Source organism: Pleurodeles waltl, chromosome 6 (genome assembly GCF_031143425.1).
Source record: "Pleurodeles waltl isolate 20211129_DDA chromosome 6, aPleWal1.hap1.20221129, whole genome shotgun sequence".
Lineage (NCBI taxonomy): Eukaryota > Metazoa > Chordata > Amphibia > Caudata > Salamandridae > Pleurodeles > Pleurodeles waltl.
In genome coordinates, this window is record NC_090445.1 from 1584946599 (window position 1) to 1584969184 (window position 22586).

The 22586-nt window shown below is 43.9% G+C and overlaps 1 protein-coding gene across 1 annotated transcript in view; it reads right to left on the reverse strand.

Moving 5' to 3' along the window:
• The window catches only part of LRSAM1 (leucine rich repeat and sterile alpha motif containing 1), a 233945-nt gene that overhangs the window by 89552 nt on the left and 121807 nt on the right, over positions 1-22586 (reverse strand). The window contains exon 17 of the mRNA XM_069241372.1: positions 1933-2020. Coding sequence (XP_069097473.1) covers positions 1933-2020 — 88 coding nt within the window. The remainder of the gene's footprint in view (positions 1-1932; positions 2021-22586) is intronic.

Sequence of the window (22586 nt, forward strand, 5' to 3'; positions counted from 1 at the left end):
TTTTGGTTCCTTGCCTTCTATTGTTTCAAACGTTCTTTCATTTACAGTTGCAGATTACTCCTCTAACTCTCGCTGTCTTGGCTGTGAGAACTGTCAGATGCTCAGTTTCTCACTGAGCGATTATTGTGAAATTGCTATTGCATTGTTCCAAGGTTAAAATGTAAAACAATAAAAGTATTTTTTGTAAAAAAAAAGTACGTGTGAGGGTCTTTTATTTTTAAGAGCAATGCAGGGAGTGTGTTTCTGTCGGCACTGTGAGTGACAGTTGCACATTTAATTTTACCTTTGTATTCTGTGCAGTGTGCACTGATATAGTTCAGTTTCCATCTTGAGGAAAGAACTACCACAGCTCCGTATGTTTCCTTTAAATGTGGTAACAGTGTTCAGTACAGGTAATGTTGCCAAGTGTCCACCCTTGTTTCAGCACAACAAATTCCAAACGTCATTTTGACATGAAGGAAGTGGGAAACTAGGTTGTCCAGGGAGGTGGGAGGTGGACGGAGGGAGTTGCTGTATCACTGTCAATGCACATATCAGAATGGGCCAATGCACCTGTTTGTACAGAATTTGCACCAGCTGCAGCACAGACCATAACGAAAACAGAAGTGATTACCTGTTCATGTTTCCGAGCTGATACACTAACTCTAGATTTTATGGGATAACGTATGCACTAAAACCAGTGGTTTCACCATCCTTATCACGTGGTGCATAGGCATAGACGATGTTTATGTTATAGCCCCTGATCTTTCTGTATGAAGCAGTGTGGCTCCAATAGGCATGCTGTTCAGACCATCACGGTATAAACCTAAGAAGAGGAGTGTTATGGGAAGTGATTTAATGGGAGAAATTCGTTGTGGAGGCATCCATATACACAACAATCTCCTAAAATCAGGATACCTGAGTTTTCAGAAAGCAAAATTGTAACCCACTGTCAATGAAGGCGGATGGCATCATATAGGTGTCTATTGCTCAGCTGCGAACGTGCTTGCACCTACGCAACAACAAGCAGTGAACAGTGAGCTGACGGCAGAGGGGGCCAAAGCAGCAAAAGTACAGCAGAATGTGGTATTTTCCAGTTACTACTAAGATGCAAATATTGCTTTTGGTGGTGTTGTAGCAGTTATATCAGTTTTGACAGAAAAACCAGACACCGGAGGCTTACTGTATTTCTGCAAGAGCTATTTCAAACCACAACTTACCTGCAAGATTCTCTCAAGTTCCCCTGCAGACGGGATAAACTGTATTTCTACACATTACAGTTTTAGGGGGGGAATTCGAAGTTACTCTTGTCGCACTTCTTCAAAATGGCGTCTTTCCCTCTAAAACAGAGGTTCAGGATTTCAGGCTTCCTTGTGATGGACACTTGACACTTAGCTCAATTAAGGTGATCTGTATCTTAGACCAACATTGTCACAAAGAGGGTTTAGGTTCAATACGTCACTGAGATCCATCCAGACCGACAAGAGACACAACTTTCGCCATTGTATCCAGGAAAAAGCACATTTAAACATTTTTAGTGAAACACTTCCTGGTTGTAGCACACTGTTCTCCAGCTTTATCACAAAGATAAGGCAGTTCATGCTAGTTCTAAAATTCTAATGCTTGTGATTATTGGTGCTTTTAGGACTTGATTTATTGGAAAATCTAAGGTTATTTTGGAAGACATACTAAGCCATATAATAGGTGGAAGTTCCTAGAATGTAATATGAGATTATAAGAAGGTGGAGCTCAGTATATAAGTAAACTGCCTGACTCATGCATATGTCCCAAACTAGGATGACCGGTTGTATTATAGTGTAAAAGCAAATTGGATTATAAAGTTGTATGTTGCATGAAAGGGTGTAGTATTTGAAGACTTAGGGAGACTTGGATAGAACAAGCAATCAGAAGCACCTGTTACTGGACATTAGAATCCCAAAATTGGTGTCTTACCTCTTTTAAAATTTGGCTGATGGCCTTATTCTGGTCCAGTTGTTGCCAATCCAGGATTTGCTGGAACCTCTGGTCCATCTCTGCTAGACTGCAAGAGGAATGGAGACATTAGACATATGCCCTTAATTGTACAATAAACAAAGCAGCGTGTGTTGTGTACAAAATGTCTGTTAACTGAGGAAAGAGGACAAATAAAATAATACCAGACTCTTTGAGAGGTGTTACTGCCTCAGAATCAAGTGTTCCTTAGGATGAACAGACCTGTCTACAGAAATGTCATCCCAAATCCTGGCAGACTTTAAATCTCGCCTGTATGTTCATTATAAATTTATCTTGCAAGATCAGCTTAGATTAAAAATCTTTATAAATCTGTGTGCACAGTCTTTGTAAATGAATGCAAACCTGATAGCTAACTCAAGTCATGTTATGTATGCTGTAACATCAACTTTTAAGCTGTTTGGTGTAGGACGTATATGGTTAGCCACAAGCAATGCAGCCAAGGACTTACATGATATATAAATATATATACACACCGTTGTTTTTTGGAAAATTTTGTGAAGATTCATCAAACAGCGCCAAAGTTATTAGCAAAACAAAAAACGCCTTGTCTATAGAAACTAGGTCCTAACTATAACTATAACTATAACTACCTAGTACTACTACTAGGTTGCCGTAGCCACTAGGTAGTTCTAGTTCGGACCTAGTTTCTATAGACAAGGTTTTTTGTTTTCCCTAATAACTTTAGCTGCTGTCTGGAAAGTTTTGGGGTGATCCGTCGAGCGGGGTTCGAGAAAAACAGAGATAGTACTGAAACCACTGGATGGAATTACACCAAATTTGGCAGAAAGGTAGCTCTTGGTCCATAAAGAAGCCTTTTTGTTATTCGGAGTAAATCCGTTCAGTAGTTTTCTATTTATTACATGAAAACCAAATTCGTATATATAGGGGTGTGGATCTTCCTTGGATTCGGAGGAAAAGCAAGTCCCTGTTTGGCTGGCCGCAACCTGACAAATATTAACGTGTGTGCTAAAAAGCCCTAGAAAGTCACTGAAAAAAAAAAGAGGTTACAGGGATGTTATAGTTAGGTTGATGTTTTACCCGTACAAAACCATAGAACTTCTGCAGGTATAGTTATACTTATCTGAAGAAACTATAACTTGTGCTGGAAAGTAACCTTTGTTTTTTTTAAGTGAAAATATGGAAAATGTCACTTACCCAGTGTACATCTGTTCGTGGCATGTTGCGCTGCAGATTCACATGCTGTGCACTGTTCCTGCCATATAGTGTTGGGCTCGGATTGTTACAAGTTGCTATTCTTCGAAGAAGTCTTTTCGAGTCACGGGACCGAGTGACTCCTCCCTTTCGGCATGGGCATCGACTCCATCTTAGATTGTTTTCCCCACATAGGATGAGGTAGGAGTGGTAGAATGAGGATACTAAAGATGCCCATGAAATAGAATAGATATGTATGGACATAGTTTGTGTTAAAGGAATGGTTATTTACATATATACAATTTTTAATGAAACTTAAACGGCTACAGGCTCCCGGGGAGGAGGGAGAGCGCATGTGAATCTGCAGCACAACATGCCACGAACAGATGTACACTGGGTAAGTGACATTTTCCATTCGATGGCACGTGTAGCTAAAGATACACATGCTGTGCATAGACTACAAAGCAGTAATCCTCCCCAAAGCAGTGGTCAGCCTGCAGGAGTTGAAGTCGTTTGAAATAATGTTCTTAGTACAGCCTGTCCTACTGTGGCTTGTTGTGTTGCTAACACATCTACACAGTAATGTTTGGTAAAAGTATAAGGTATAGACCAAGTGGCTGCCTTACAAATCTCTGTCATTGGTATGTTACCTAGAAAGGCCATTGTTGCTCCTTTCTTTCTAGTGGAGTGAGCCTTTGGTGTAATGGGTAACTCTCTTTTAGATTTAAGGTAACAGGTTTGGATGCATTTAACTATCCATCTGGCTATGCCCTGTTTGGATATAGGGTTACCAGCATGGGGTTTTTGGAAAGCAACAAACAATTGCTTAGTTTTTCGAAATTATTTTGTTCGGTCTATGTAATACATTAGTGCTCTTGTTAAGTCTAATGTATGCAGTGCTCTTTCTACTACTGAGTCTGGCTGTGGGAAGAAGACTGGGAGCTCTACAGTTTGGTTTAGATGAAACGGTGAAATGACTTTTAGCAGAAATTTTGGATTTGTGCGGAGAACCACTTTATGTTTGTGTACTTGTATAAATGGTTCTTCGATAGAGAACGCCTGTATTTCGCTAACTCTTCGTAGTGAAGTGATGGCTTTTAGAAATGCTACCTTCCAAGTCAAGAATTGGATTTGGCAAGAATGCATGGGTTCAAAAGGTGGGCCCATGAGACGTGTAAGTACAATATTAAGATTCCACAAGGGTACTGGTGGAGTTCTTGGAGGTATGATCCTTTTTAGTCCTTCCATAAAGGCTTTAATAGCTGGGATTCTAAAAAAAAGACTTTGTATGTTTAATCTGCAGGTAAGCAGAGATTGCAGTGAGATGAATTTTGATGGAAAAAAGAGTGAGATTTGCTTTTTGTAGGTGTAGTAAGTAACTCACAATGTTTTGTATGGAGGCATCTAATTGTGTGATTTGGTTTGCTTGGCAGTAGAAAACAAACCTTTTCCATTTATTAGCATAACAATGCCTTGTTGTCGGTTTCCTTGCCTGTTTAATGACTTACATACACTCATTTGAAAGGTTTAGATAGCCAAATTCTAAGACTTCAGGAGCCAGATTGCTAGGCTGAGGGATGCTGGATTGGGGTGTCTGATCTGTTGTTTGTGTTGTGTTAACAGATCTGGCCTGTTTGGGAGTTGGATGTAAGGTACTATTGAGAAGTCCAACAGTGTGGTGTACCACGGTTGGCGAGCCCATGTTGGTGCTATGAGTATTAGTTTGAGTTTGTTTTGACTCAGTTTGTTGACTAGGAAAGGAATAAGTGGGAGAGGGGGGAAAGCGTAAGCAAATATCCCTGACCAATTGATCCATAGAGCATTGCCCTTGGACTGAGGGTGTGGGTACCTGGATGCGAAGTTTTGGCATTTTGCGTTTTGTTTTGTTGCAAACAGATCTAAGTCTGGTGTCCCCCAGCGGTAGAAGTAATCCTGTGGAATCTGGGGATGTATCTCCCACTCGTGAGTTTGCTGGTGATCTCGACTGAGATTGTCGGCTAACTGATTGTGAATACTGGGTATATGTTGAGCTATCAGGACAATATTGTTGTGAATTGCCCAATGCCAATTTGTTTGTGCTAGGAGGCATAGTTGTGATGAGTGTGTCCCCCCTGTTTGTTTAGATAGTACATTGTTGTCATGTTGTCTGTTTTGACAAGAATGTGTTTGTGGACTAGAAGGGGTTGAAAAGCTTTTAGTGCTAGGGAGACTGCTAATAGTTCTAAGTGATTTATGTGTAGTCGTTTTTGTTGATTGTCCCATCGTCCTTGTATATTGTGATTGTTGAGGTGTGCTCCCCACCCAATCACGGAAGCATCTGTTGTGATAATGGCGTGAGGCACCGGGTCCTGAAATGGCCACCCTTTGTTTAAATTTACAGGGTTCCACCATTGAAGCGAAAAGTGTGTTTGGCGGTCTATCAACACTAGATCTTGAAGTTGACCCTGTGCCTGCGTCCATTGTTTTGCTAGGCACTGTTGTAAGGGCCACATGTGTAGCCGTGCGTTTGGGACAACAGCGATGCATGAGGAAATCATGCTTAGTAGTTTCATGACAAATCTGACTGTGTACTGGTGATTTGGTTGTATGTTTGACACCATAGCTTGAAACGATTGAACTCTCTGTGGGCTTGGAGTGGCAATTGCTCTTTGTGTGTTGAGTGTTGCTCCCAAGTATTGTTGTAGTTGGGATGGATGCAAGTGAGATTTTTGGTAATTTATAGAAAAACCTAGTTTGTGTAGGGTATCTATTACATATTGCGTGTGATTTTGACACCGGTGTTGAGTGTTGGCTTTTATTAGCCAATCGTCGAGATATGGGAATACATGCATGTGATGTCTCCTTATATGAGCTGCTACTACAGCGAGGCATTTTGTAAATACTCTGGGCGCTGTTGTTATCCCGAAGGGCAGTACCTTGAATTGGTAACGTTTGCCCTGTATGACAAATCTGAGGTATTTCCTGTGAGATGGACGGATGGGTATATGGAAATACGCATCTTTTAGATCCAGTGTTGCCATGTATTCTCCATGTTTAAGTAAGGGAACTACATCTTGTAGCGAGACCATGTGGAAATGTTCTGATTTGATGAAGAGGTTTAATGTCCTGAGATCTAAAATTAGTCTTAGTGTTTTGTCTTTTTTGGGAATAAGGAAATATAGGGAATAAACCCCTGTTCCTTTTTGGTGGTGAGGTACTAGTTCTATGGCTTGTTTTGTTAATAGTGCTTGTACCTCTATTTGTAGCAGGTCTAGATGTTGTGCCGACTGTTTGTGCGCTCTTGGGGGGGAACATCTGGAGGGAAATGTGTGAACTCTATGCAGTAACCATGTTGGATAATTCATAGAACCCATGTGTCCGTGGTTATTTCTGTCCAATGTTTGTGGTAGTGTTTTAATCTTCCCCCTACTGGTGATGTGTGTTGGGGAAGTGTGACATTGAAGTCACTGTTTGTTACCAGGGGTCTGCTTGGTAGGCTCAAACTTTCCCCTTGATCTTGGGAATTGCCTCCTGAATGAACCACGAAACCCCCCTCTCTGGTATTGGGACTGATAGGTGGGTTTTGCTTGAGAGGTGGATGCCTCTGAGGGTTGCTGTCTAAAACCTCCCCTAAATTGTGGCTTTATAAATGTCCCCCTATACTGGGAAGAGTAGAGCGCGCCCATGGCTTTGGCAGTGTCAGTGTCCTACTTCATTTTTTCAATGGCGGTGTCCACCTCCAGCCCAAATAGTTGCTGCTGGTTAGACGGCATGTTTAATACTGCCTGCTGTATTTCAGGTTTGAATCCTTAACTTCGTAGCCAAGCATGTCTCCTGATTGTGACTGCCGTGTTTACAGTTCTTGAGGCGGTGTCAGCGGAGTCCAGTGCCGAACGGATCTGGTTGTTGGAGATGGCTTGTTCTTCCTCAACCACCTGTTGAGCCCGTTTCTGATATTCCTTCGGTCGATGCTGAATGATATCGTTCATTTCATCCCAGTGGGCTCAGTCATAACGGGCGAGGAGGGCCTGTGAATTCGCAATACGCCATTGGTTGGCAGCTTGTGACGCCACTCTCTTCCCCGCTGCATCAAACTTGTGCTTTCTTTATCAGGAGGTGGTGCATCCCCTGATGATTGCGAGTTTGCACGTTTCCCTGCGGCCCCAACCACTACAGAGTCCAGAGGGAGCTGATGTGTAATGAACACAGGGTCCAACAGGGTGGTTTGTACTTTTTTTCCACCCGCTGTGTGATGACTCTTCCTTTGACCGGCTCTTCAAAGACTTGTGCATGCTTAAGCATGCCTGGTAGCATAGGCAAGCTTTGATATGACGCATGCGTGGATGCCAGGGTATTGAAAAGAAAGTCATCCTCCAATGGTTCAGAGTGCATAGTGACATTATGGAATGTTGCAGCTCTGGCCAGGACTTGTGTATAGGAGGTGCTATCCTCTGGAGGAGATGGCTTTGAGGGGTAGCACTCAGGGCTACTGTCTGAAACCAGGGGTTGTAAAGGTCCCAGGGATCTACATTGTCCTTTGTTTGCACAGTATGTGTGGGTGACTGTGCAGTTGGCATGCCAAATGGTGACCCTGTTCTTTGTGGCGAATGTGGTGGCGACATTTCTGGCGAGAAATGTGGAGTTGGTGACTTCTCTCTAGCCACTCTTACTCTTGGCTGATCAGTTTCAGTCTCTGCCTGTGTATGAAAAGCCAGTTTCCTCTTAAATTTGAGAGGAGGGATAGTTTGAATTTTTCCTGTATCCTTCTGGATTTGAAAGCTTGGTTGACTTTGATCAAACTCTTCCACATCCAGCTCCTCTTCAAACCTGTACCTCTCTTTCAGTTGTTTGGAGAGCCCATGTTCTTCTGTATAAGAGGCCTTTTTCGGCTCCGAAGCTGGCTTTCTCAGCACCAAAATACCCATGGTAATGGTTGGCCTCGGCTCCGAAAGGCTCTTTCGAGGCTTAGTGGTTTTGACCAGTCGATGTCGACTTTTTTCGACGCCGGTTTCTCGACTCAATTCGGGAGACTTCGGCACGATTTTGGCATTCTTCGGTGCCGAAGATGTTGCTTGGTCACCGCTTTTTTTATGGGTTGAGCCATGGCCTTCAGGCAGTGGCATCCCCGAGGCCTTTTGCTTTTTTGATTGACTTTGGGGTTGGGTCGGGGCAGGCGTACTCACTTTTTGGCCCGCTGTCGGCGGTCGGTCTCCGTCGGAGTCGTCCAATTCCGATCCCTGGATGGAGATAGCAATCTCCTCCTCCTCAACGTCAAGGTGTTGCAACGAATTCAACGCCATCTGTAAGCGCCTCGCCCTCCGATTTCTAAATGTCTTTTTCGACCGAAAGGCCTTGCAGGCCTCGCAGGTATCCTCTCTGTGCTCCGGTGACAGACACATATTACAGACCCGATGCTGGTCTGTATAAGGATACTTGGCGTGGCAAGTCGGACAGAAACGGAAGGGGGTCTGGTCCATGAGGCTTCGACAATGGGTTTGGTCGGGCCGACTAGGCCTCGGCTGGGCGCGGACCCCCGAAGGGCCGCCGAAGCGGTTGTCTCGTCGGTGCCGATGTATCGATAGAAGCTCGTTCCCGAACGCAACAATACCGACGGATTTCCGATGATTTTAATACTTTCCCGATTCGAATCACGGAGTGAACAGGAACACGTCCGAACCCGATGGCGGAAAGAAAACAATCTAAGATGGAGTCGATGCCCATGCGCAATGGAGCCGAAAGGGAGGAGTCACTCGGTCCGTGACTCGAAAAGACTTCTTCAAAGAAAAACAACTTGTAACACTCTGAGCCCAACACTAGATGACAGGAACAGTGCCACAGCATGTGTACCTGCAGCTACACATGCCATCGAACATATATATATACATGGCCCAAATCTGGATGATCCCGATATTTTCACTGAGCTCAGTCATCAAGTTGCTGAGGTGAACCGCTGCACTTTTATACGGTGTTAGAAATGGGATCTCTAGTTGGCAGTGGTTTGCGCCCTGTCAAAGTAGGGACCCTCACCACAGTCAGGGTAAGGGAGTCACACAGCTAAAATAACCCCTGCTCGCCCCCTTGGTAGCTTGGCTCAAGCAGTCAGGCTTATCTCAGAGGCAATGTGTAAAGTATTTGTACATAAATACACACACACACACATACACTGAGAAAAGACCACAAAAGTACCTTCACACCAGTTTAAAAAATAGATAATATTTATCTGAATAAAACAAGGTCAAAATGACAAAAATCCAAGATACACAAGTAAAGATATTACTTTTTAAAGCTTTAAATGAGTCTTAATCAAAAGGAATCAATGGTTGTATCCTTTTAACACACTGCAACTGGAATGCGTGAAAAACAAAAACGATGCGGGCAGCATGGGAGGTGGGGCACTGGAAGAGCAAAGCGATGCATCTGTTCCTTACTGCGCACAGGAGGTGATGTGTCTGTTCCTTACTAGCAGGGGAGGTGATGCGTCCATTTTCTCCTCGCAGGAGAGACGATGCATCGGTTTATGACTCAGTTCCCCGGTGCGGGATGATGAGAAAGTAACGCCATGGGACAACGATGCATGGAAAATCCATACACGCTACAATGATTTAGCTGCAGAGGAGCAGGCGCTGCGTTGATCCCACAAGTGCTGCATCTATTTTTCCAACACAAGACGTGCTGCGTCGATTTGTTTGGCTGCAAGACAGAAGTTGCCGCGCATTTCAATGCATAGATTTTCTTTAGAAAGACACTAGTTTCCACTTCCAAGGGCACAGGGACTGGATTTGGCACCACTTGGCAAGTCAGGACTCTCCGCAGAAGAGCCGAGGCATTGGAAGAGAACTCTTTGATGTCCCTGAGACTTCTTAACAGAAGGCAAGCTCAGTTCAAGCCCTTGGAGAACCTTGGAAAGCAGGATGTAGAAAGAAAAATCCAATCCTTTCACTCCCAAGACAGAAGCAGCAAGCAGCAGGCCAGCACAGCAAAGCAACAGGCAGAGTGGCAGTCTCTTCTACAGCATCCAACTCTTCTTCCTGGCCAAATGTCCTCAGTCTAGAAGTGTTCTAACTTTGTGGTTCTAGAGGTCCAGTACCTATACCCATTTCTGCCTTTGAAGTAGGCAAACTTTAAAGAAAAATCTTTGTAGTGCACAAGACCCTGCCTATACTGCCCTGGCCCCAGACACACTCCATGGGGTTGGAGACTGCTTTGTGCAAGGACGGGCACAGCCCAATTCAGGTGCAAGTGTGAGCTCCTCCCAATACTAACTCAGGAAGACCCATCAGGATATGCAGGGCATACTTCATCTCTCTTTGACTGTCTCAGTGATTTCATAAATAGCCCAATTGTCATCCTGACCCAGACGTGTATTCCACAAATAGGAAGAGGCACAGAATGGTTAAGCAAGAAAATGCTCATTTTCTAAAAGTGGCATTTTCAAAATTACAAGTTAAAAAACAACTTCACTTAAAGATGTATTTTTAAATTGTGAGTTCAGAGACTCCAAACTACACATCTCTATCTGTTCCCAATGGAAATTACAATTAAAAACTATTTCAAGGCAATCCCCATGTTACCCTATGGGAGAGAGAGTCCTTGCAATAGTGAAAACGGAATTCTGCAGTATTTCACTATCAAGACATGTAAAACACACCCGTGCATGTCCTAACTTTTAAATACACGGCACCCTGCCCATGGGACTGTCTTGTGCCTACCTTAGGTGTGACCTACAACCAATAAAAGGAGAGGTTTGGGCCTGGCAAGTGGGTGCACTTGCCAGGTTGAAATGGCAGTTAAAAACTGCACACACAGGCACTGCAGTGGCAGGCCTGAGACATGTTTTCAGGGCTACTCCTGTGGGTGGCACAATCAGTGCTGCAGGCCCACTAGTAGCATTTGGTTTACAGGTCTTGGGCACACCTGGTGCGCTATACTAGGTACTTACTGATAAATCAAATATGCCAATCATGGATAAACCAATCACCAATACCATTTAGCCAGAAACACTTTGACTTTAGCACTGGTAAACTGCCCAGAGTACTGAAGCCAGCAAAGGCTCAAAAACAGGAGGTCAGAAGCAAAATGTTTTAGGATAACCCTGCAAAAAGGGCCATTTACAACATATTGGGAGGTTATTTTAATACTGCACTGCAACCTGATCTGCACAGTACTAGTATGAGCAAAGATTAAATGCTCTCCTGGACATTACAAGATACAAGAAAGCACTGGTCAATATGTTAATGGATTGATTCCGTGTCACACAACCTTTAACTTACACATACTCATTTTATTCTGCTGTGCACTATTTGATTTCAGGTTGGATTCCATAGATCTGGCTGGATGGATATAATCCTTTTCTTACCTATCTGACCACTTGCCAATCGCCCTTGCTCTTAAATTGTCCACAACTCCACAACCACATGGTCTGTGTGGTCTGGTCTGTGTCAACTGTTAGACCCACTTTTTAAAGCTGAGACCCGACAGTCACTATAGTCTTGATTTGATGTGAAATGGAGATTAGTGACATTGGTGGCCACATTGAGGGAGATATTTAAATCTGTTATTGGGGTTTATGTATATCAAAAAATCACAATATCTTTAAATCATTCCATGGCAGTCTGTCCAAGCTGGTGACAGAAATTGTAATTCTTGGTCGAGACTGTTTTGATCTGACTTTGTTGAAGGAGGTGAATCTTTAAAGGTTAGAATTTCAAGAAGCTGAGCAAATGGAGGTTATATATTTGGGTAAATACATTGCTGCTGTGGAAAGGGTGAAAGACCTGGACGTACCATGGCTAGTGTGATCCATCCGGCATGGGCAGCCACTGAAATTGTGAAGATAAGAACATTTGACAATATAAGAGATCTTCACCAACTTGATATCCTTGCATGACTTTACTAACTACTACAGAGAACTGTACATAACTAGAGGAGATGCTGCCATCCCTGACCTACATGATTATTCGAACAGTGCAACCCAGGCTAGAAGCGCACTAGTGCCAGCCGCTGTGTGTTACCATTATTATTCAAGAAATCAAATGGGTTATTAGATCAATGCGTAATTGATCCACCCATGGAGGAGATGGGTCTCCGTTGAGTTGTAAACTGCCGCCACCAATAATGGAGGCATTTGTAATTACTCTACTAAAGCCTGATAAGCCTCCACCTCCTATGTGAACCATACCACCCGTTATCATTGATCAACAATGCTAATAAAATACTGCCCAAAATTCCTGCCAATAGTCTTCTCATGCTCCTCAATGACCTGATCAACCAGATGAGTCCAGGTTTCTAACGGGCCCCTCCATCGCAGACAATCTTTGTGCGTTATTCACCATCACACATCAAATAGGCTCTGACATACAGGCTGTATTGGCATTTTTGGATGCAACTAAGCATTCAACTCTATTTTATGGCGATATCTTTAATCAGTCCTTGAATGGATTGGAGTGGGTAAGGCACTGTGAAGTGGGTTACTCTCCTCTACACTGAACTGATGGCCTGGATTGTAGCAAACAACTTGCTCTCATTGCCGATGCCAAATCTCAGAGGGGCAAGACAGGGCTGCCCCCTCTCGCCCACGATTTTTGCCTTGGCAATATAGCCCTTGGCCAGCATGCTACAGAAGTACCATAGTCATAGAGGGATTACAATTTGGTTGGCGTAAAACTGTACTTTCCATGTAAACCAACGAAACATTGCTATTGGTCAAGGATACAGGGAGCAACCTAACTCCCATGATTTAGGAGGTTGTTACATTTGGCGGCTGGTCGATGCCGTTAACAAGATTAACACTCCCTTCTGTGTTGGAATTTCCTTTAAAATGCACTTGGAGCATATGAGGTATTTGGGTAACCAATACCTTTGGGATATTGAAGTTAAGGAAAACGATGGGATGTGAATGAATTCCATTTCTACCATGACTAATATGTGGATCAGTTAACACTGGCTGGCCGAGTAGGTCTTAAGAAAACTGTACTTATTACAAAACTTTTACACCTGTTCCAAAATATCCCAAACCAACTGACCAAAACATACTCTAACACATTAAAACACAGATGATTCAGTTAGCGTGAGCTGGCCGCCAGCCTAGGATCGCCTGGGAAAAACTGCAGCTCCCTATGATCAGGTGTTTTGCCAAACCAATTTTGAGTTATAATAATATCTTTGTGCCCAGGCGCAGTTTGTGCGCTACTGGTTCATCCCATCAGGAGGGCACCCCATATGGACATGGAGGCAGGACTTGAGCTCCTACTTCTCTGCACGCAGCCATTCTACCAAAACTATGTCATCCTTCCAAAGAAATACACAGTCAGGTGCACCACATGGGCATGGTCTAGATTAGCTCCTACATCGGGGGATAGAAAATACCTATTGCCCACATCTCCCAACCATATAGAATCCACTACTGCTGATGACCTATGAGGTAGGTGTAATTAAACACTAGACACCCTTGGCTCTCTGTTCATTAACAGTTAATTCATCACACTGGCTGTACATGCAAACACTACCACCCAAGCCCTATGGAGATTCTCACACATAAATGACTCAGGCACTCACTAAAAGACATATCCAAATATGACAGCAGAGCCACCTGAATGGGATTTTCTTAGTTCACTTATAATCAATCCTAGGCAAACTAAGTTAATTACATGTTTATACAACCGCATGATCCAAAATGGAGCTTTGTAGAGCTATCCATGAAGGGCATATGGGAGGTAGACATTGGGCAGTACATCACTGATACACAATGGTTATATTGCTGTTAACAGATCAAGGAAATCTCACAAAATGGTAAGCACCAGCTTATACAACTGTATTTTCGCCACCGAGCATACTATACAACTGCATATATGCATCGTTTCGGACTGACAACACATGCAGACTGCTGAAGTGTGGTGCCCCAAATGCAGACTTTTTACACATGGCCTGGGATTGTCCATTGATGCATTTGTACTGGCAGAAACTTTTGAACAAACTCAAATTGATGATTTCAGTAGACTTACCTACTTCTTGGTGGATGACCCTATTGTGATACGTCAAAGACATTTTTAAGTCATATAGGAAACTCGCTGCAATGGCACCTTTGCTAAATAAGCGACAAATTACCATGTAATGGACAGGTGTGGGAGCTTCTAGCTGTGTGCTATGGCTGCAAGATCTTGCATCTTGCTCAAACAATGCTGAAATCTATGTCACTTTATTACAGGCATCCTAAAGGTCTAGGTACATTAGGGGTTCGTTTCGGACCTACCTTGCTGAAACAAACATATCTAGGCCATCCCTTGAACAGTGATTAGTAGTGACTCTGTGATATCCCTGCTGAATGCTATTATATTAATTCCACGTACATGATGTAGAAATCAAAAAGTGGCCCTCTGGCAATTAGCAATGTGACCACTGCTGAGTAAGTTGTATTGAAGCGGTATACTAAATTGTTGCAGCGGAAGTCTATAACTGTCAAAAATGAAAATAAAAGTTTAAAAACATATATAAATAAATCCACAGTACTTCTCATGGCTAATACTGATGACTAAAAACTTTCATTCGAGGCACAGCCAGAACAAGTTGCTGAAGTCCTGATTAAGTGATAATGAAAAAATACTTGCCTTGGACAGCCTCAAATCTAATCCTTTAGAGGCAGCTTTAATAAACTGAGAATTCAAGGACAAAGCCATATGTGATATGAAATCAATAAGCATTGAAGGAATTTTCTTTCCTGGCACATATGTTTACTCACTTAATGAAAATTTAATTACTCTGATGTAATATCCTCCTGTTTTTGGTGTAAACTGCTTCAAAATAAAACAGTTACAGCAAAAAAGGCAACTGATCATGTGAGCATAGGGTGCAGCACCAGAGACTGATAATGTAAGCATACTGTGCAGCTCCAGGGAGTGAAAGCAAATTGACAGCATGTTTTCAATAAGGCTTATTGGATTATTATGTACAGGGTTAGTGAAGATGGGCGGTATGAATGATTATATGTTTTTCTTTTTTTAAATGAAAAACAATCCACTTCAGCCTCTGGCTCTGTGGTAAATTGAACAGCCTCCTGGCCTAAGTGAACATCATGCCAATTTACACAATGCACTAACCTGCTACTACGGAAAAGAGCCTCAGGATCACAGAGTAGCAGCTACATTTATACAACAAGCAACCTGGAATACTTAGCTGCATCTGAATACAAAATGGGAGCAATGGTGTTATTTCTGATATTTTGAATGAAGGCACATGGAATCTGGTGAGAACAGAGAGGGCGCTAGGTGTAGGAAAGTAGATCTTTCTGACATAGTCACCCTTACTTTTTGCCTGGTGTTTAGACTGTAGTACACTTGGATCCTGCTAACCAGGACCGCAGTGGCTGTCATCTCTCCTATAGATTTGGTTGCTGGTAAGCTTTTTCACCCCACAATTGGCATACTGGTGCACCGATGTGAGATCCTAGTATATAGGACACCAGGGGACCCTCATGGGCTGCAGCATGTATTGTGTAACCCATGGGAGCTGTGCAAACTGTGTCTGCAGGCCTGCCACTGCAGCTTGTGTAAAACTGTGCATGCACCTTTCACTTAAGATATGCCTTATATCCTGGTCACTGCACTTAGATAATGTAATTCACCCTTTTGGTGCATGTCTCTAAGTGTGAGGGTGCCCCTGCCTGAGCAGGGTACCCCTTCAAACCCTTGACTCCATTCTCTGGGCTTTGTAAGTGCGGGAAGCCATCCTAAGGTATACAGTGGACATTGGTCAACACAAGCGGTCCAAGTACATAATGGCTTCTCTGAACCTAGGCATATTTGGTATCAAATATGTTGGAATCATGCAACTACACCAATTCCTGTGCTAGTTGCATGATCCCATGTAATCTGGGGGTTCCTTAGGGGAGCCCCCAGTTCTTTCTGTGCAGCCTTCCAGGGGCTGGCTGCCAGTCCACGCCGCTGCTGACCCCAGACACTGTTCTACCCTCCTACTGGTGAGGTTAACTCAGGCAGGGGAAGGCGGAACAAAGGATTTCCTGCATTTCCTACATTTGGTGCCTTTCTTGCATAACCCGGTTTGCACCAGTTCAGGAACTCCCGGTTCCCATGAAACCACAAAAAGGACAGGGGAGTGACCACCCCCTCGTCCAGCTTCTCCCCCAGAGAAGTGCACGGAGCTCTGCAAGGTGGCCGGTTGATTATGCCATCTTGGAAACAAGGTCGGCAGAGGCCCCTGTGAGCATCTGACTGGTTAGACCAGGTAAATGACGTCCCTGAACCCCCACCACAGAGAGTGGCCAATTCCCTTTTAGGGTTACTTAAGGGCTTCCCCAAGGGAGGGTCCTCATATTTGTCAAGCAAAACTCTACACCAGGAACTCTCTGCAAAGACTCTTCTGCGCCTGGCCTCCGGAACCACTGCTGGTCTGCTTTGGAACTGAAACAAGACTGTATCCAGTGTGGAGGGCTCACAATGCAACATTGTTTCTCCAGCTCCTGCAAGATTTCTTCAACATCCGTGGCTGTGCATTCTCCAGGGTTACAAGGACTCTGTTTGCATCCAAGAAGCAAGAAGAGTGTGGAGTCACTCTTCTGCATCTGCAGGTACCCAAGACAACGATGACCGGCTGGTGGATCCTGCTATCCCACAGAAATCGAAAGGTTCTGCAATACAGGTGGTGGTTCTGCAGTCCTATTCGGGTCCTTCTTGTCTTCTGATCCACTTGGGAGACTGTGGGCCCCTGCTGCAGCCACTGGAACGTAACCCCTGTGCACTGCGAGACTGTTGCTCTTGCCAAGGCTTGTTTGCTCCTCCTCAGAGGAGAACTGGAGGCTCCTAAAAGGCCCAGCCTCCAGCACTCTGGAACTCCAAGATCAGCCTTCACTCTGCAGCTCCTGCGACGTGGGAATCCTGTATTGTGCTGTACAGGCCTCCCTGCGACTACCTGTGCCTGCTGCCAGGGGTCACTCATGAGGGCTCCATCGACTCCGGCTGGCTTTTCTTCCTGCTGAAGACTTGTCCTGACTCTCTTCCAAGGTTTGAGTCACTAGGACCTTGCTGGTCCTCAAGAACCTAGAACTTACCTTGCAACTACTATTTGCCAAGGCTTGTGGTGGCCCTGCTGGTCACTGACCCTCCTTCACTCCGGCAACTGACGTGGGACAGCTTGTGGCTGACTCCAAGGATCTCCTGCATCCTCTTGGATGCCGCAGCTGGACTTCTTCCTTCATCGTCCTGCAGGAACTTCACCTCCAATAGGGTGGGCATTGCCTACCTGGACCACTTGGACATCTCCGAGTGATCTAGACACTGTCCCCTTCTTTTTCAGGACAACCGAGGCTTCCATTGACTCCAACGAGGGTTTCCGACCCCACTTCACTCCTTTGCACCTGGGTTCCCTGGTGTAGGTTCTCCGGTCTTCTGGGTATCCACGGGTGGGGGCACTCTCCAACCTTCTTTGTGCCAACATGTTTCCTAGGGGTCCACTGAGAAGGGTCCCAAATCCATAAAAATCCAACGATTAGCCTATGGGACACCCAGCTCCATAACAACTCTGCACCTGGGCACCTGTGGGATTACGTTTACTCACCTCTGGTATTTTCTTACTCCCCCTGACCCTGGGATCCTACCACACTTACCTTGGTTGGGCACCTCCATTCTTATATCACTTTCTCAGTATGTGGTTTGGTCCCCCCCCCCTCCAATAAGCCCCCATGTATTTCTATGCTATTTCTGATAGTTTCCAAGTGTATATTTTGTGTGGAGATATCTCCAAGTGGAGATATACTAACATCAGTATAGTCTTTAGTGTTGCAATAAAGAAACCTTTATTTTTGCAACTCTTGGTGTGGTTCTTTCCTGTGTACAGTTGCTGACTGGCTATTGTTGTATTTCAAGTGCTTTACACTCCTCCTAGCTAAGCTTTAGCTGCTCACCCCAGCTATCCCTAGAAAGCTCTTGCTATCTGGATACCTGAACACTATCATTATGTGTTGCCTGGAGTCAGTGTAGGGTGTCCCACCATAGGTGTACACCATAAACTAAGCCAGCCTCTTACACTAGGTTTCCCAGCACATAATTTATGACTTACATGTGTTTACTAGCTAAAACAAAAGGATAAGCCACAGCATGGAGCACAAATTACAAAAGAAAATCTGACCAACCACTGTTTATCACCCTGACCAACTGCAATGACCAGCAAAGGGATTCCTTTTGCATATAGTATCTCTGTCTATAGAGCACAGTGGTCCACAATGGACTCAAATACGATGAGGCTGTTAGTTGGAATGAATAGAATAATGGAGGGATAGAAGAGGGAGGAATCCAGAAAGTGTTAATTGGGAGATCATAGTAATAAGATGAGGTTTGGTGTGGGTAAAAGAGAGATGGAGGAGAGAAGAATCTGTAGAAAGGCAATAGGGAGATTAGAGTAGTAAAATGAGGTTTTAGAGGAGTCAAATGAAAGATACAGGAGGGGGAATTTAGTAGGGTTGTTTGGGGGAGCATAGTAGTAAACTGAAGTATGGGGTGAGCCAGGAAGGATAGAGGAGGGAAGAGTATAGGAAGGGTTGTTTTGGAGATCATAGTAGTAGACTGAGGTTTAGGAAGAGTCAGAGAGTGGAGATAGAGGATGGACTGATAGAGGTATAGGGGGAGACAGCGTAGTGCATTGGAGAGTGTTTTTTTTGTTTACCTTTTTTTGTCTTGTACATTAGCACTAAAGTAATAAATATATAGATACATCATTACACAGAATAGGAATATATGTGAAAGAAAGATAATATATGTAGAGATTTATGAAGTTGTATCGGATAAACACAGACTGTCAAGTGTTGCAGCATTTGAAGTTAATTTATTTGTGTACTTTTTATAACATTTTTATCTTTTGCTCGATATTTCAATAGTGAAATCCTTGTAGATAAATAGGTAGGATATTTACCTATTGTGATAGCTAAACAAAACAGAGCCTCATAACCATCTAAACAAATAACATTTATAGAAGCTATGCAATGACCTATGAACATGTTAAGCATAGAATAGCACACACACACACACACACACACACACACACATAAATATATATTTAACCATGAGTAATATATACATTTCTTAAGCAGGCCTAAGGAATATGTATATATTTTAAGAAAAAAACTGTTATTATTATACATATTTGTACAAAGAAATACACATATATACATATAATCCAATTATAAATGTTAACATACATAGGAATAAGTGGTTATGTGGGAAACAGCCAACTCTTGAGTAGTTTTCTGAAGACAAGATCGGTATCCCTGGATCTTCTGGCAACCGGTAAGCAATGTAGGGCCCTCAAAGCAGGGGAGATTTAGGCTTGTGGCTTTATATGTATGAGGTCTGGAAGCAGAGTTCTGAATCTGTTGTAATCTTTTCATAGTAGATAGAGATGAACCATGGTAGAGGCCATTGTCATAATCTAGTTTAGACAGTATAAAAGAGATAGTAGCCTGGTTCTTGTGTGGAAATTCCAGGTGGGGGAAGATGCATTGCAGAGTTTTCATGGTGATGAACCTTGATCTTGGTAATTTGTCCACTTGGGCATTCATTGTTAACTTGGAGTCCATGGTAATTCCAAGGTTTCTTACTTCCTTTGGTACTTTAGGAGGTGGTCAGGCCAGGCACAGAGTGGGTCATAATATTTCCAGTCACCACAAAAGATGTATTTCTGTTTTGGCGGCATTCAGTTTGAGATGGCTTCATGTCATCCACTGATTAACGGCTCTGAGGCAACTGAAGATTTGTAAGTTTCCAATGCCTCCAGGGCATTCCAGTTTAAGGGGTATTTGTGTGTCATTTGCATAGCTGTAGCATGTGAGCTGAAATTAATTGATCATTGCAGGTAATGTCTTCATGTAGCTGCTGAAAAGCATGGGTAAGTTGATTGAGCCTTGAGGGACCCCTGCTTTTGTGAAATACGGTTTGGATGAGAAAGGCGGAGTATGTTCTGTTTTGAAGGTAGGGTGTGATCCAGTAAAGAGCAGTCCCCTCTATGCTGGCTTTGTAGAGTCTTTGTGTTAGGGTGTCATGGTCAACTGTATCAAAGGCAACTAAGAGGTCCATGAGAACCAGTGCAGCAACTACATTGTGGTCTACTGTGTTTTTAAGGTTATCACAGATGGCAATGAGGGAAGATTCTGTGCCTTTTCCTGGGGGGAATCAAGTTCAGTAGTCTGAAAGAAAGATCCATTTGTAGCAGGTTTGTAGTTGTTGGGGTCATGCGGGTCCAGGATTGCTTTCTTTAGTAATGGGCATAAGTATGCCTTTTTTAGGTCGTCTAGAAAGATTCCCATAGTTAAAGAATTAATGATGATTCTTCTTTCTGGTGTGGCAGCAGAGGTAGATAAAAGAATGTTCTTAAAAATGTGTGGTGGACAAGGGTCTGAAGGGTAGTCAGGAGAAACGCTTGCTTTTACCAGATCCATAAATCCAATTTGTGATATTTGTTTAAAGGAGTGAAGAGGATGAGTTGGCTTCCTCTTGGAGGAGTTTTTTGGAAACGTGTTGGTGCTGGTGGTTTTCCTTTGTTTTAAATAGGAGTCCAACATGTCTGCTTTGGTTGTGTAATGATTTGCCGGTTTGTCTGTGAATTCTTGAGTGATGGGATGAGTCCTTCCGTGCACTTAGAATCATGAAATTCAGTGAGAATTTTATTAAAAAATGTATTTGTAGATTTAGCATTTTGAATTCTAGATATAGAAATCATTGTTTCCACCTCAAGCAACTATGCAGAGACTCAATCCAAATTCCATTCTCATATGTCATCTATTGCAGCCTAAATGAAACCCAACTGCTTAAAACTGGTAGAAATACTTTAAGAAACAATTTTACACTTAGCTATCCAATAGAGTTAATCAGACCTCTTTCTGTTTTGTGAGTTTTTTTGTGCCAGGAAGGCCCTGAAGGTTAACAGTCATTCTATACAAATGGAAATAACATCACAAAACAGAGGCTTCCGCTTTATTGCCTCCACTGCTTCCTCAATGTTAGTTTTTCTCAGCTAAATTGGAATGTAAATTGCAGACAGGGTGTATCAGGGCCTTTCTACCATTATGTGTGTCACCTATTTTGCAAGAGCCTCTCAGTAAATATCTGTGCTGCTTATTGTGCACAGCATTCCTCCCTCCACTTCTTCTCATCTGTCAAGTTATAACTCCTCGGTTTGGGAGCCAAGAGGACAAACCAAGATGTGAACTCTCCTTCAGAGACCCAGGTGCCTCCTCTGGGACTACCAGTATCCAGTCCCATAAGAGTTCCATAATCAGCGCTAGGGCTCCTTCAGTGAGGGGCACTACCATTTACCTTCACAAGGCATCAGCATAAAATCTTCAAATTCAACAAACACCTTGGCCCTGGTTAAGCTGTGGCTATGAGCACATTTGCACAAGCGCATACATCTCTCTGTGTGTCACAGATGGACCCGATGCATACTTGCTGAGCCCTCCTCTCACCATGGGGAGTTGGCCTTCATGGGATCATTGCCATCAGTTCCATGTACCACTGCAAGGGGACCTGGATGAGTGAGAGAGATCCAGAAGGGGAGATCTATTGAAGATCCATGGAGACATGGGGTTGATCAACTTCGCTGACCACAGCATCCATGGAATGGTGTTTTCACCCTCACTGCAAGCTGTTCCAGGATACACCAGGCTTTCACAGGATGTAGTATAGGGCAAAACAAAGTGGAACCAAGTGCAAAGCCGAAGCCTATGCAGCTATCTTGAGACCCTGCCAGCCACGCCCCTCCTCCCTTCCTGGACAAGATTATTATGGACAGCTATTCCACTGATATGCAGTGTATTAGACAAGCAAAATTTTTCCAGCAGCATAATTACTTGACAGCTGTGCATGGAGTGCTTCCTTGGACACATAGGCCCTCATTACGATTTCGGCGGTCTCACTAAAAGACCGCCAAAGCTGTGGGGGCCACTATACCGCCAGTGCTGGCAGTATATGTGGCTCCCTGTTATGACTTTTCCGCTGGGCCAGCGGACAGAAACAGTGTTTCCATCCACGGGCCCAGCGGAAAAGTCACATCAACATTGGAGCCGGCTCATAATAGAGCCGGCAGCAATGTTGATGTGCAGCAACACCCGTCGCGCATTTCACTGCCAGAAATTCAGGCAGTGAAATGCGCGATGGGGCTGTGCCTGGGGGCCCCTGCACTGCCCATGCCAATTGCATGGGCAGTGCAGGGGCCCCCAGGGGTACCTGAGTCCCCTTTACCGCCAGCCTTTCCATGGTGGTGTTTACCACCATGGAAAGGCTGGCAGTTGGGGATTATGACCTCCTGGCGGTCAGTTGGAGGGGCCAGCGGTATGGCCGTGGCTAATGCGCCACGGTCATACTACACTGCTGGTACACTGCCAGCCTGTTGGCGGTGTTACCGCCGGTGTTCCGGCGGCCGCCAGGGCCGTAATGAGGCCCATAATTTGCTGATGGGAACAAAGT